At 36.5% G+C, this 14,356-nt stretch overlaps 1 protein-coding gene across 1 annotated transcript; it reads right to left on the reverse strand.

Moving 5' to 3' along the window:
* Nucleotides 1-1,348: 1,348 nt before the first annotated feature.
* Nucleotides 1,349-4,759, reverse strand: LOC148770149 (uncharacterized). Its single transcript, XM_088819009.1, has 9 exons — nucleotides 4,673-4,759; nucleotides 4,402-4,465; nucleotides 3,797-3,968; nucleotides 3,623-3,689; nucleotides 3,466-3,539; nucleotides 2,539-2,690; nucleotides 2,221-2,339; nucleotides 1,787-2,136; nucleotides 1,349-1,649 (listed from the first exon to the last, which is right to left on the reverse strand). The coding sequence occupies exons 1-9, from the start codon at nucleotides 4,757-4,759 to the stop codon at nucleotides 1,349-1,351; spliced, it is 1,386 nt and encodes a 461-aa protein (XP_088675135.1).
* Between the last annotated feature and the right edge of the window lie 9,597 nt (nucleotides 4,760-14,356).

A 14,356-nucleotide genomic window follows, 5' to 3' on the forward strand; every position in this document is an offset into this window, starting at 1 on the left:
GCCAATTTTATTTTTTTGTACTCATTTTGTCCTTGTACTCATTTTGGACCTCTTTATTTTATATAACTCTTTTATTTGACCTATTTATTTTATATAACTCTTTTATTTTCTAGAACTCATTTTGTTTTTGTCTACATGTTTTTAAGATTGTACACTATTTTATTATGTTAATTAGATAAAAATATGCAATGATTAATTTAATACTAATGAATAAAATATATAAAATGTACTAAATTTAATACTAACATCAAACTAATGAATTTAGTTAGAATTGTTTTATTTCGTAAAAAAAAATTAAAAATCAGAAAATATTAAAATATTAAAATATAAATATTTAAAATATTGAACTATTAAATATTAAAATATTAAAATATAAAAATATAAAAATATTAAAATATTAATATTTAAAAAATAGAGAGAAGACGCCATTGGTGGTGGCGTCTTCTACCGTGCCGCCGTTGGAGCTGGCGTCTCCTATCGGTGCCGCCGTCGGTGGTGGCGCCTCCTGCCGGTGCAGCCGTGGAGGGTAGCGCTCAACTCCAATTTGTTTACTCCCCAAAACAACCCCATTTTAAAAACTACTTTCTAAAACAACACCAAAAAAAAAAATTGCCCCGTTTTATCACTCCACTTTTAACCCCGATAAACTCCAATAACATTGCTTATATTTTGCACAATTAATATATTTTGTTATTAAATAGTTTCTAAATGATATTCAATTATTATAAAACTAGTACTACACTCGTGCGATGCACGGGGTATTCACTGTAAAACAAATATTGACTAATAAAAAAGTTCTCGAAATAGTAAGATCAATTGTTGATATGTATGTAATACAAAGAAATACTAAAAAAAGATAACTAATTTGCATTGTGTAAGTGATGAAATAAGCCGAAATAAATGAAAAAATTAAACATCGAAGGTTTTAATTTTCACATACAAAGAGCGAATACATTGTTGGTCCCAAAGTTTAATAACCATAATGACATATGAAAGTTCAAATCTTGAATTTGATCCAAACAATCAGTGTTATTTTGTTTGATACCAACCGCCCTAAACGCATTCAACAAATCCAATGCAATGCAAATGACCTGCATATGTTATACAGTGGTCATACGGAATTTGTAAATTGTTACCAAAACAATATCAATATAACTGTTTACTGCCATCAATTTATTGTAAAAAAATTTCCTTCATAAAATATAGTGAGCGAAGTCCATAGCAAGTTTGTAGTACAATTAAAATAAACCTACAAATGGGGAATAACAAAACATATAAATAATAGATAATAAAGGTGATCATTGAATATTGTAAATCTTTTTATATAAAATTACCAAAAAACTTTCTTCTATATAACATTATTTGTAACGTTGGTCGTATCACCATATTCCGAGTTAATCAAAAAATTTATGCCACTTCGACTCTTAACTCTCGAGAGTGCGACATAGAGTTGTCCGTGATTGAAAACATGTATCGGCAAGTACATGCCTACATGAGAAAAAGTTTGTCCTTGACTTTTATTCATTGTCATTGCGAATGATACCATCAACCAGAAACTAACATCATTAATAGGCAATGCAGAGTTGGATGGGACCAAAGTCATTCTAGGAATGAACATCATATCACCAACATGTTTACCAGAGAGGATCCTGCAGTTCAGAACGAGTTTTCCCATATTAATAACCTGAAAACTTGTTCCATTGCACAATCCTCTTGCCCAATCAATATTTCTGATGAGCATAACCGGAACACATCTTTTCAATGTCAACTTATGCGGTGAAATTGCGGAGCATGATATGGTGTTGGAAACTCCGGGGAGTATATTTCTGTGTTGACATCCGACAATAACGCCTCCTTGCACATACTATCGGAGCTTAAATAGACCTTCTCCTCTCCAGTTATGCTTGACAAAAAATGATCGTTCACTAAACCGACACTTTTATTAGTGGGTTCAAGAATTGCTTTGCCCTCGAAATACTTGGGAGTGAAAAGGTTGGTCACCAGATCGGGATAAACAAACTCAATAAGAACCAAAAAGGGATATGCCAAATTACGAATCAACATGTCATCGGGAATTTCAATTGTGGCATCACCGACATTTACCTTGCCAACATCACCATTGTCGATTCTCAATATCTAGTCCGCAAATTCTCTTATTTCATTTGCATTGGCGGAAGAGGAGGACGATTGAAGTCTCATATTCTTGTTCAACTTCATAACCTTACATTGCCTCCACAACGGTGATGAATTGATTGTAGCATGAACAATGTCTTGTCTCAACACTTTCAACACAACTGACAGAATTTTCCGAAAGTCCCCTCCAAGAACTACAACCTTGCCTGCAAATGGCATATCTGAATCAAGTATAGATTTTATTGTTTTTGTCTAGTGCTTCGAAATAGTACTTGTGCATCATCGGTGCCTCATCCCATATTATTAGCTTTGTTTTAGACAACAATTCTGCATGTGGACTCTGTTGTTTGATGCTGCATGTGGAGCTCTCATGTACAATTATTCGCAGTCCAAATTTCGAATGACAAGTTCTGCCACCGGGAAGTAGAAGCGAAGCAATACCACTAGAAGCAACATTTATAACTATTTTGCCTTTTGAGCGGATAGCAGCCGATAAAGTTTTCCACATGAATTTTTTTCCCGTTCTTCCATGCCCATAAAGAAAGAACAGTCCACCTCTGTCATTTGTAACAACATCCATGATATCATCAAACACTTTTTTCTGCTAATCAGTAATGGATGAAAGGTCTCTCTTAAGTTCTTCACGCATCGCAGCAACGTCATAGTCCAACTCGTCGAGAAACAATCAATTTACCGTGGTGTCCGTCATCGACCCAGTTGGAATCGGCAATGGGGGAAAGTTACTCAAGCTTTTGTTGTTTCTTTGTAATATGTTTTCTATTTCGATCAAAGCGTAGTTTCTCAAAGTATCGTCGGACACAGGTGGACATTCAATATAGTATAATATGAAAAAATTAACAAATTGCGGCGATTATAAGAATATATACTTTTAATTCAAACATTTGTAGTAAATTGTGTAAAAATGTAAGATGTATTTTCATACCTGAATTGGCACGACGTTGTTGCAGTCTGTACGCAATATCCTCCGCTAAAACCTTCCAGCAACACTCTCATACATATTGTGGTATGCTCATATTATTTGTGACCAAAAGTACAACGAATAAATGCCTCTCACATAGTCACCACTGGCCCACTCATTTGCCTCTTTTATGCCAGCTATGTACTCATTGTCTCCGTCCAGCAGTCCCAGTGCAAAGCACGCATCTTTGAAAGTTGGGTAGACGTGATCCTCGACGGTACAGTCTCAAGTAATAGTCTCCACCCCGGCCCGGTGGTACATTGGTAACCCTTCCTATCGAGAATCCTATCATTTTCGACATCCAAAAGCGAGCTTTTTCCTTATAGATATTTTTTTGTGGAAACTCTCCATACCTCAAATTTCTAGCTTCAGGATACAACTTATTCGCATGGAACCATGCAAGAACATCATTTGCTTCGCAGTCGGTCTGTTCAGCACATCAACTAATGAGTCATTATCTGTAAACACAACAGCCTGACTGTCTAGAAGATGAAAGCTTCATCTAATCACCGGTGGGTCTCTAAAGTGAATGTCGAGGCTAAATAACCTCCAAGCTGCCTCGCATGCTGAAAGATATCTGCAATCGTAGTACATATTTACCTCATCGCGACTTTCAGGAGTTGTACCTGGATTATTTGATTGATAAAATGCTGTTGTGACCCGATCGTGTCCTTTGTTGCGTACTTGAATAAGTACTTTATCGGCTTATTTTGGTTGCACAACTCGTCATTAATGTGTGCTCTATACTTTTTGAGTAGAGCACGGTTATAAGGCACGACGAAACCATTGTCGAGATATGTTTTCTCCTTAACCACGGTCCTCCCATTTTCTCTTCTTCTATACACCGGATAACCATCTGCATCGGTCACAGTACGGTTGGCAAAACACTTTGGAAATCGCTTCGTACAAATCTCGTCCTTCATGCATGGAGAGTTTTGATTGCCCAGACCGCACGGACCGTGAATCATGTACTTCTCAACCAAATCGTACATTTTTTCGGTCTGTTACCTTATCTGGGATTTCGGCACATATGATTTTATCTATGTCTTTTGATGTTTTTGGTTGTCTTCATCATGAAGCCAAATCAATATATGCGCATGTGGGAGACTGCGCTTCTGAAACTCAATTGTCCAGACATCTGAAGATTTTACATTTTAAACATATTTGATAAAAATTGTATAAAAATATTTTCAATGATTGGCGTAAGAGAATATTTATACTATTATAGGAGTAGGCAATGTGTAACATATATAATATGTTATATTTTTAAATTATAAATTGATACTTACCTGCTCTAATGCGACCAAATAATTTGCCCTTCTTCAAATCTGACATCAGATTGTCGAGCTTCATCTTAAAAACACGAGTAAGAATATCAGGACGGTCTTCAGGTCTCAATTAAGTACCGCTCAACGCCCTTTGTATTTCCGGCCACTGTGGATTGTAGGTAATAGTGATGAACAACGATGAAAATCCAATCCAGTTGCATATTTGAAGAGCATCGACGAAATATTTAAACATGTATCTTAGACCTTGGGTAAAACTATCTAGTAGAATAACCCTCATACCAATGGATCTAACATCTGTATATTCCTTCAAAATACTTTCCTCGATACCCTTGTACATGTCAACTCTCAACTTATCCATAGTTAAATCTTATGAAATTCAGTCTTTCCGATTCAACCATTGAAAAATGTGTCTACCGTGAATTGTTGGCACAATTTTTTTGAGTGCAAAAGAACCACGTTGTCGCCAAATCTTTTCTGAATCATGTATGCAAAGTACTGTCGCATGGTTAACTTCTTACGTGTACGTGTACTACTCGCTGATATTTCCATCGATGGTATATCATCCCTATACCCATCCTCACCGTAAGGAAATATTAGCGATACAGCAGTGGAAGATATAGGGGGTGCAACTAACTGATTCGCTGGAGCTTTTTCGACTGTGTCTGGACAACTATGTCTCTAACACCCTCTTGAGTGTCAAAATCACCAACAATGAGTCATGCAATTTCACTGGAGTTCGGCAGATTATAAGTACGACCATATGTACTCCATTTCTTTATGAGTCTCAATCTAACATCTTCCATTCATGTCTGTGAGAGTCGGTCCCGGACAGCTCTGTAAGACGAAGCAAGAACATTTGCGTTGTCGACCATACCCTTCAATGTAGAAACAATTTCAGGATTCAATTCGTTGGAAATGTCTCCATATCTGCAACGATAAAATCAAACATAAAGTAAGTGTCTTGTAAAATATAAAAAAATAATAACATATCACTAAAGGGGTTATTTTACATACCCCCTAGCCATCAAATAAACTAGGGATAAACCCAAGCCCAAATCATACTTTGACATACCTCCCTGGAGAAGCGAAAGCACTATACTACCCTTGTATGCGATTTTCGGCCAAACTGCATTAAGCATTTCTGGTCATGCATTTATCATTTTCACTGATTTATTTATTATTATTTCCCTTTTTTTTAAATAATAAACCTATTTGTTAAATTTATATATATATATATATATATATATATATATATATATATATATATATATATATATATATATATATATATATATATATATTTTGAATTTTTTAATTTTTGTTTTTAAAAACTAAAAAAAATTATTTTTTTTTTTAATTTTTTTTAATTTTTTTAATTTTTTTTCAAAACAATATGTTTATTGTACTGAAAATAACTGCATGTAACTATAGTACCTATAGTAATTCGTAGTTATGTTCGTTTTTTTCCCCCATATTTTTAGTCGATCAAATGTATACACGCACGAATATTGGCTTATACAAAAGAAATTCATAAAAACCCAACAAAAAATTACAAATTTCAATATTTTTATTATAAATCACATCAGAACCAATAAAATACAAATCAAAAATACACAAATATACGCATATGTAACTACATGTTACTATAGTAATGTATAGTAATGTACAGTAATGTATACAGTCTATTGAACAAAGCAGCTGTAACTTCAAATAAAAATTTTGACACCTTCAAGGAAAGGATCAATGGCCTTCATTAAGCTGCAATTGCAAAATCAAAACAAAAAAAAAAATTTACTTTAGTGCAAATCAACATAATTTGAAGAAACATCAAAACATTCAAAAATCAACAAACACTAAGAGATCGAGAGATAGAGAGAGAGGTTATTGCTGGGAAATGTTACAGGTTTTTAATCAAACAGACAGTGACTCCTCACCCCCTCGCCTCCTACCAAAACACTAGACGCCGCTAATAACCACTCACGGTTCCGCACGCCCAGCAAAAAAATATAGAAATAAATCTGAAAACATAAAAACAATGAAATTACCATCAAAATACAGATCTCGACGAGAGAAATCCAACGGTGGATAGCCCGTCAAATTTCGACGGGTGGAACACAAAACAAAGCTCCGGCAAGACAACCGTCGTCGAATGAAAAAAAAAATGCAGAAACAGATCAGCGCTCCAAACTGAATGAAATTACCACCTAAAGAAAGACGTCGACGAGAGGAATCCAACGGTAGTTAAACCATCGAATTCCGACCACCGGAGAGGGAGTTATGACTCCGGGAAGCAATTTCGCTGGTGGGAGGTTTGTGGAGGCGAGATTTTGAATCTGGGAGAGGAAGAGAGAGGCCGAAATTTGTTGGGCTAGGGTTTAAAACCGATTTTAAAAGGGTATTATAGGGACTTCAGGGTAGCCCAGAGGGGTATGTCAAAATATTTTCGAAATGAGGGGGTATCCCCTAGACTGTAATCCACTTGGTAGTTAGTTCTATATAATTTGGAAATGAGGGGGTCTACAAAATAATCCCATCACTAAAATGCTTTATACCTGACAGCGTCCATTCGATTCTTGATTTCAAATGTGAAAACTTTTGTGGTGATTGAAAAAAATCAATCTCATGGGAATTATTACTTTAGCAAATGTTGGAATTGGTTAATAGAAGATTTTAATCTAACTACTTCGGATAGCTTGATATTTACATACATTGGAGACTGGACCTTTCACGTCAATGCGTTTAACGCCAGAGGCTGCGAAAAGGAATGTTTGGAGAACTGAATGATAAGAAAAATAAAGTTAAGGATGTAAGGGTTCTAATTTTAAGAATAATGAACTCACGATCTTGAAATTTGAAAAAGTGGTGAAGAAGTATGACAAAAGAAGATTGGTAAAGACGGTAACTCTTATTTATACCAATTATTATTCATGCAATAGAGCAACTAATATATATTAATATCTGTTTTTTTTTCCTACTATTTACAGGGATTAAGCAAGATGTTTGTAGAAAATTGCGGTTTGGTTGGCAATCCAAAGATTGGAATGACGTATGAAGATGCATCATGACACATCAAATAATATTAGTATACAAGGGTTGGTTTGTAATATTAATAGATTGTTAAAATGGCAATTGTTTTGTAATAATAATAATAGTATACATGGATTGTTTTGTAGTTATATAGAAATATTGATGAAAATATATATATTATATATGTAAATATATAGATATAGATGAATATGCATGGAAACAATAGATATCGGGTACATTTAATTCTTGCATATATTATGTGTTTTTAATTAAATCAATAAAGTCAATAAATACATATTTTTCAAATTTGCTTTTTTGGCCCCATTTTGTGGTTGTTCTGTATTTCCTTCGAGCGTTATGGGTTTTAAAAATATTATAGTAATAAAATGCGGGGTTTAACGAAAAATATTAACATTATATGGGCTTAAATGCATATAAAATTAGATTCACAAATTACAAAGCAATACATATCTATGTATCGGATATATAATATTGATATGCCTAATTGGGCCAACCCAATGGACTTATAATTTATTTACCTACTGGGCCACGAGCCCAATATTGAAGACCAATATCACTGTTGGGTGCTAAATACCAACACGCAAGTGTACGTATCGCAAACAAGTAGTAAAGTAGACTCGTGAGAGTCGGATGTCGATCCCACAGGGAATACGCAAATTATTTAATCCTAAGTACCAAATCCTAACAATTATGATTTTTATCCAGCCTACGCAGGGTTGTCAATTTAATTAACTAAATAAAGTAAACTAATTAAGAAAGCAATTAAACACGAGAAAATATCAATATAAAACGGATCTAGGATTTTATCTTCCCCCTATGCGATAATTCTTCACCCGATTAATCTCCTATCATGCAAGTTACGATTCCCGATTATTAACCCAAGACACGAAATTATTCATAACCAGCTGTCGCTGCGCTATAAACCTATTATTCATAAAAGATTCACTATATGTCTATGCAAACCTAGTATAAATAAAGCATTAAATAACAAGTCTCGTAAACGGCTACCTAAGGTATTATCTGTATGTCTACGATAATACATGCAATCAACACACGCATTCGGTGAAAAACTACTCGAAGGCTCTTCTATCCCTGTTCTAATTATTAAAACGATCTGTCAATCAATTCTAACAATAACAAATAGCAACATAAGTTAGCTACGCTCATGCACTAAATACGATCAAGATCGAAGAAATAATCGAAGAATTAAACTTGCATAAAAGTAGAAAAATAGGTTCGAATCACCACATAGGGTTCCAATAAAATCCTAGAATAAAAACTTAGCTACTCATGTTTGTAACGAAAAGCATAATAAAAATACGGAAATTCATAAAAATCAGAAAAGAAAAGGAAAAGGGAAACTAGGATGAAGATTCGTCAAGTCTTCGTCTTCGTTCTCTTGCTCCTCGATTGCGTGTAGAAAAGATAAAAACTCCAAATAAAAATAAAAGGTAAAAGATCGAAAAAAAGACCCCCCAATTGTGTGCCTGACTTGGTCTTATATAGGGTGAAGAACTTGGGGAAGAAGGCAGTTTCCTTGTGCAATTAAAATCCCTTTTCTGCGCAATTTCGGAGTCTCGGACGGGGGTCCCACGAATTGCACTAAAACTGGGACGGGGGTCCGAGCTTTAAATCTTCAGAATTTTGATTTTTTCACTTTTGGCCCATATTTTCTCCAAAATTGCAGTTTTGACCCCATACTTTTCCAATTCTTCAATTTGTACCTAAAATACAATAAATCAACTTTTTAAGCACCAATTATCATTAAAACACACCAAAAGCCCAAATAAAAAGGTACGATAAAGTGTAAAAATATACACTTAACACACCCCCAAACTTGAACTTTTGCTTGTCCTCAAGCAAATAACTCAACTATTACATCTCATCACATAGATCAATGATCAACTTCACGTTTTCAGAACTTGTAATTATAATGACAATTCTTAGGCATTCGCAAGCTCAAAATTCAACAACACTTAGTCACTCACCATTACCAAAAACCACAATTCATACAATTGCTTCAAGCATCCAATATTTGCAAATTAAAGATAGAAAGAATTTATACTTACATGCATATGCTTGACTCCAAATACTCACCAAATTATTCTACTATACTAATATCGAACATTAAGCTATTGGGATCATTGGGGCTTTGTGGCTTTCAATTGTTAGGCTCTTTGGTTCGAGGTAGGAAATATGGGTATGTGTGGCTATTCTTCTTGAATTTAGGTGATTACGCCAAAATTTGAAAGATAGGCGTTTGAAACAATGAATTCACCTCTACGGACTTTAATAAACTCGATTCTCAAAAGTTCAAAAGTCTCCACTTTTGCTTTTGAGGCAATGGATCGAGTTTTCAAAAATAATTCAACAACTAGTCCTTATTTCTCCCTTCTAGTCTCTTCTTCTTCTCTTTTTCTCTTTTTTTTTTTTTTTTTTTTTTTTTTTTTTTTTTTTTTTTTTTTATATATAGAAGCATAGATATTTGTCTTCTTTTTATTTCTTTTCTTTTTTTTTTTTTTTTTTTTTTTTTCGAAGAAGAAGAAGGACCTTATAAAATTTTTGACCGAACTCCAAGGGATAATTTTTTCAAGAATCTCCACCTATTCTACCTTACACATTGGCTAAAAGAAAGAACACCTTTTCTCCGAGGCTCAAAACAAGGTTCTAGGGATAATTTCGATAAAAAGGTCGGCTTGAAAGGCTCAAACGGTTCAAAGAAGGCCCAAATCATATCCCAAATCACTTACTACCCAACACTTCGTTTCATAAATGTCCTAAGGTGAGATTTAAAACCGAACAAAGCATGATTTAGCACAAATAAATTCCAAATTTAAAATGCAAAACATTCAACCAAAGCAATGCATAAAGCGTGATTCCTAGCAATAATTCGTTTCTAAGTCCCGTTGAATCAAAAGCTAAACGTATATTTAATCCTTATCACATAAAGCAAGCAATTTCATCATCAAACATTGACCATCTCTCATCATCGTAATTCACCGATGCATTCGACTCAAGTAAATATATATATATATATATATATTTTTTTTTTTTTTTTTTTTTTTTTTTTTTTATTCCGAAAAAAACGAGAAAAACAATAAAAATGAATAAAACCTAATGCATGCAAACTAAAACAAATAAGCACAAAAACATGTTTCTCACCCCCAAACTTAAAATTTTCGTTGCCCTCAACGAAATTAGCACAAAGTTTTAAGGATAGAAAACACCTGATTTATTCGGAGTCGGTGTGATCGGGGTGCTCCTCCCTCACTCTCTCACGCTCATCCTCATCGGAAAGCTCGGGTACGGGCTCAAGATTGGGTGCCGGTAAAAATTAGACGAGAATCGACCCCCAAACTTGGTTGGAGCAATTGGTCGAACACCTTGTGGGCGTGCCTTGAATGAGTAGATTTTGGAGAATTTGGTTCGATTCTCTAGCCTCGATTTGTGTGTGGGAGTTTGAGAGAAGGAAAGAGGAGGGTTTAGGAAATAATGGGGAAAAGAATCTAATTTTTGAAAGTTAAAACGCCCTAAAAATCGTCGGACGGCCGTCCCGGTTTTTGTGCTGATTTTCGGACGGCCGTCCGAATTTTTTTTTTTCTTCCTGGTTGTGGGACGGCCGTCCCACAAAATAGGCATATTTTGGGACGGCCGTCTCAAATGCAGTGCTGCAAATTTTTTTTTTTTTTTTTTTTTTTTTTTATTTTTTTATTTTTTTTATTTTTTTTTTTTTTTTGCGGACGGTCGTCTGGACTCCCCGATCATGTTTTCGACCCTGAAAAGTTAAAATTCAAAAAAATAAATTAGAATGCATGCTTATGATATCAAAAACGAAACGAAAAATTAAAGAAAACTACGAAAAACAATAAAGCTTGGGTTGCCTCCCAAGAAGCGCTAAGTTTAAAGTCTTCAGCCGGACTTTGTTTGCTTCTTTGTTCAAGCTAACGTGACCGAAGTCACTTGGCGATTGAATTCCTCTCCCCAATAATGCTCGTTTGGTTCTTTAGGTGGCCACATCCACCTTGCACGTTCATCATTGTTATCACCCCAACTCTTTTGACTGTCTCTCGGCGGAGTTGAAATTGAGCTCGCACAATAAACTTGCTCCGTCCGACTATCTTTTCCGCCACCATCTCCTGCACTCAAAGATCCTTTCCCATGGTCTAAGATCAAAACGTCAAAATCTTCATGATTTGTAAAATCCACAAGATCAATAGCATAACAATCATTGTCATCACATGAATTTTTATTAGCGCTAAAAACGTTAAATTTAACCGTTTGATCATGCACTGTCATTGAAAGATCACCACTAGCACAATCAATTAGAGTTTTCGATGTGGCTAAAAACGGTCTTCCTAAAATAAGAGGTATTTCCCTATCTTCATCTATATCAAGTATAACGAAATCAACAGGGAAGATAAATTTGTTCACATTTACTAGCACATTCTCTAAAATACCTTTTGGGTAAACTAAAGACCTATCGGCTAATTGAAGAGTTATAGCCGTTGGTTCAATCTCACCTAACCCAAGATTTTTGTAAATGGAATAAGGCATAAGATTAATGCTAGCACCTAAATCAATGAGTGACCTAAAATTTCTACCTCCAATAGTGCAAGGGATAGTGAACTTACCTGGATCGCCAAGTTTTTGTGGAAGAGGCCGTACAAGAATTTCACTGCATTGCTCCGTGAGTTGGATGATCTCGTTCCCTTGCAATTTATTCCTCTTTGTCACGAGCTCCTTGAGGAATTTCACCCACTTTGGCATCTTTTGAATGGCTTCGATAAACGGAATATTGATGTGGATTTCCTTCAGCTTGTCCAAGAATCCTTGGTGTTCGGCATCGAGCTTCTTCTTTTTAAGCTTTTGAGGATATGGGACTTGAGGGACTCGCGAGTTCACTGTGGGTGATGGTGGTTCTTTACGAGTTGCTTCCTTTTTCCAAATCACATTCGGCTCCTCAATTACTGTGTTTTGCTTCTCCTTTCGTGGGGCCTCCTCCAATTGTCTCCCGTTCCTTAAACTTACAGTGTTGCACTGCTCGATGTTGTTCTTCCGAGGATCTTCCGTGTTTGATGGCAGTGCTCCCGATGGCCTCGCTGTTAGTTGGGTTGCAAGTTGACCCATCTGTGTTTCCAAGTTTCGGATGGAGGCTTGGGTGGTTGTCATGAACTGCGCCAAGATGTTTGCGAGATCTCCGCCTTGAGGTTGAGCTTGAGGCGGATTTTGGAAGCCGGGCGCTGGTCGTGAATAATTAGGCGGTTGACCTTGAGGTGGTGTTTGCCTTGGTCCTTGCTGATTTCCTCCCCACCCAAAGTTAGGGTGATCCTTCCATCCGGGGTTGTACGTATTGGAGTACGGGTTCCTCTGTTGACGGTTGGTGTCATGCACATAATTCAGAGACTCCGTTTCTTCTATGCGTTGGTCGGGAACTTGGACTGTGTGGACTTGCTGAGTCTGCAAAGCCGCTACTTGCTTCGATAGTTTTTCTAACTGGGCCGTGATTGCAGTGACCCCGTCTAACTCCAAAATTCCACCCGTTTTAACGGCTCCGCTGTTTGACCGATCCGATGCCCGCATGTATTTATTTCTGGCGATTCGCTCCAAAAGTTCGTATGCTTCGTCATAGGTCAAACTCATGAACATACCTCCAGCTGCAGAGTCGAGCACTGTCCTTGAGTTGTCTTGCAGCCCATCGTAAAATATTTGCAGTTGGCGCCACTCTTGAAGCCCGTGATTTGGGCACCTCCTTACTAGCTGCTTGAACCGCTCCCACGTCTCGAATAACGCTTCACCGACTTCTTGTATGAAGTTTTGAATTTCTCGCCGGATTCTCTCAGTTTTTGTTGGGGAGTTGTAGGTGTTCATGAAAAGTTGAGCTAGCTGGGCCCATGACGATATGGAGTGCGGTGCACGAGTTTGCAACCATTCTCGGGCTGCTCCTTGTAGGGAGTGCTTGAACAGGCGGAGTTGCAGTGCTTCGGGTGCTACTCCGTTCATCTTGTGCGAGTCACATGTTTCGAGGAAGTTGACCAAGTGGAGGTGTGGGTCTTCATGAGCCAATCCGCTGAATAACCCATTGTTTTGGAGCATCGTGAGTAGTCCCGCTCGAATCTCGAAATTGTTGGCTTCAATGGGGGGCTGCTGGATACTTGATTGAAACCCATTAAGCGTTGGAACGGTGTACTCATGCAGTGCTCGTTGACGAGGTGGTGGATTAATTAGCTGGCGTTGGTTTTGCTCGTTGACGATTTCTCCTGCCGCATTCGGTGGGCGCCTTTGGTCACCTTCCCCACGGTTAATCTCTTCTTCCATTGTTGCGGGAGCGTTTTGAGCTAACCTTTGATTTCTCCTCGCTTGCCTAAACGTTCGCTCAATTTCGGGATCGAGAGGTAGCAGGCTCGTGTCGTGTCCTCTTCGCATAAAAAGTACCTAAAAAAAATAAAAATAAAATAATTAAATAAAATAAATAAAATGGCTGAAGTAAGAAAAATTGCTCAAATTTAATATTAGGATAAATAAATAATTTAGCCGTATTCCCCGGCAACGGCGCCAAAAACTTGTTGGGTGCTAAATACCAACACGCAAGTGTACGTATCGCAAACAAGTAGTAAAGTAGACTCGTGAGAGTCGGATGTCGATCCCACAGGGAATACGCAAATTATTTAATCCTAAGTACCAAATCCTAACAATTATGATTTTTATCCAGCCTACGCAGGGTTGTCAATTTAATTAACTAAATAAAGTAAACTAATTAAGAAAGCAATTAAACACGAGAAAATATCAATATAAAACGGATCTAGGATTTTATCTTCCCCCTATGCGATAATTCTTCACCCGATTAATCTCCTATCATGCAAGTTACGATTCCCGATTATTAACCCAAGACACGAAATTATTCATAACC

Source organism: Erythranthe guttata, chromosome 6 (assembly GCF_056151865.1).
Source record: "Erythranthe guttata isolate IM_541 chromosome 6, IM_541, whole genome shotgun sequence".
Classification (NCBI taxonomy): domain Eukaryota; kingdom Viridiplantae; phylum Streptophyta; class Magnoliopsida; order Lamiales; family Phrymaceae; genus Erythranthe; species Erythranthe guttata.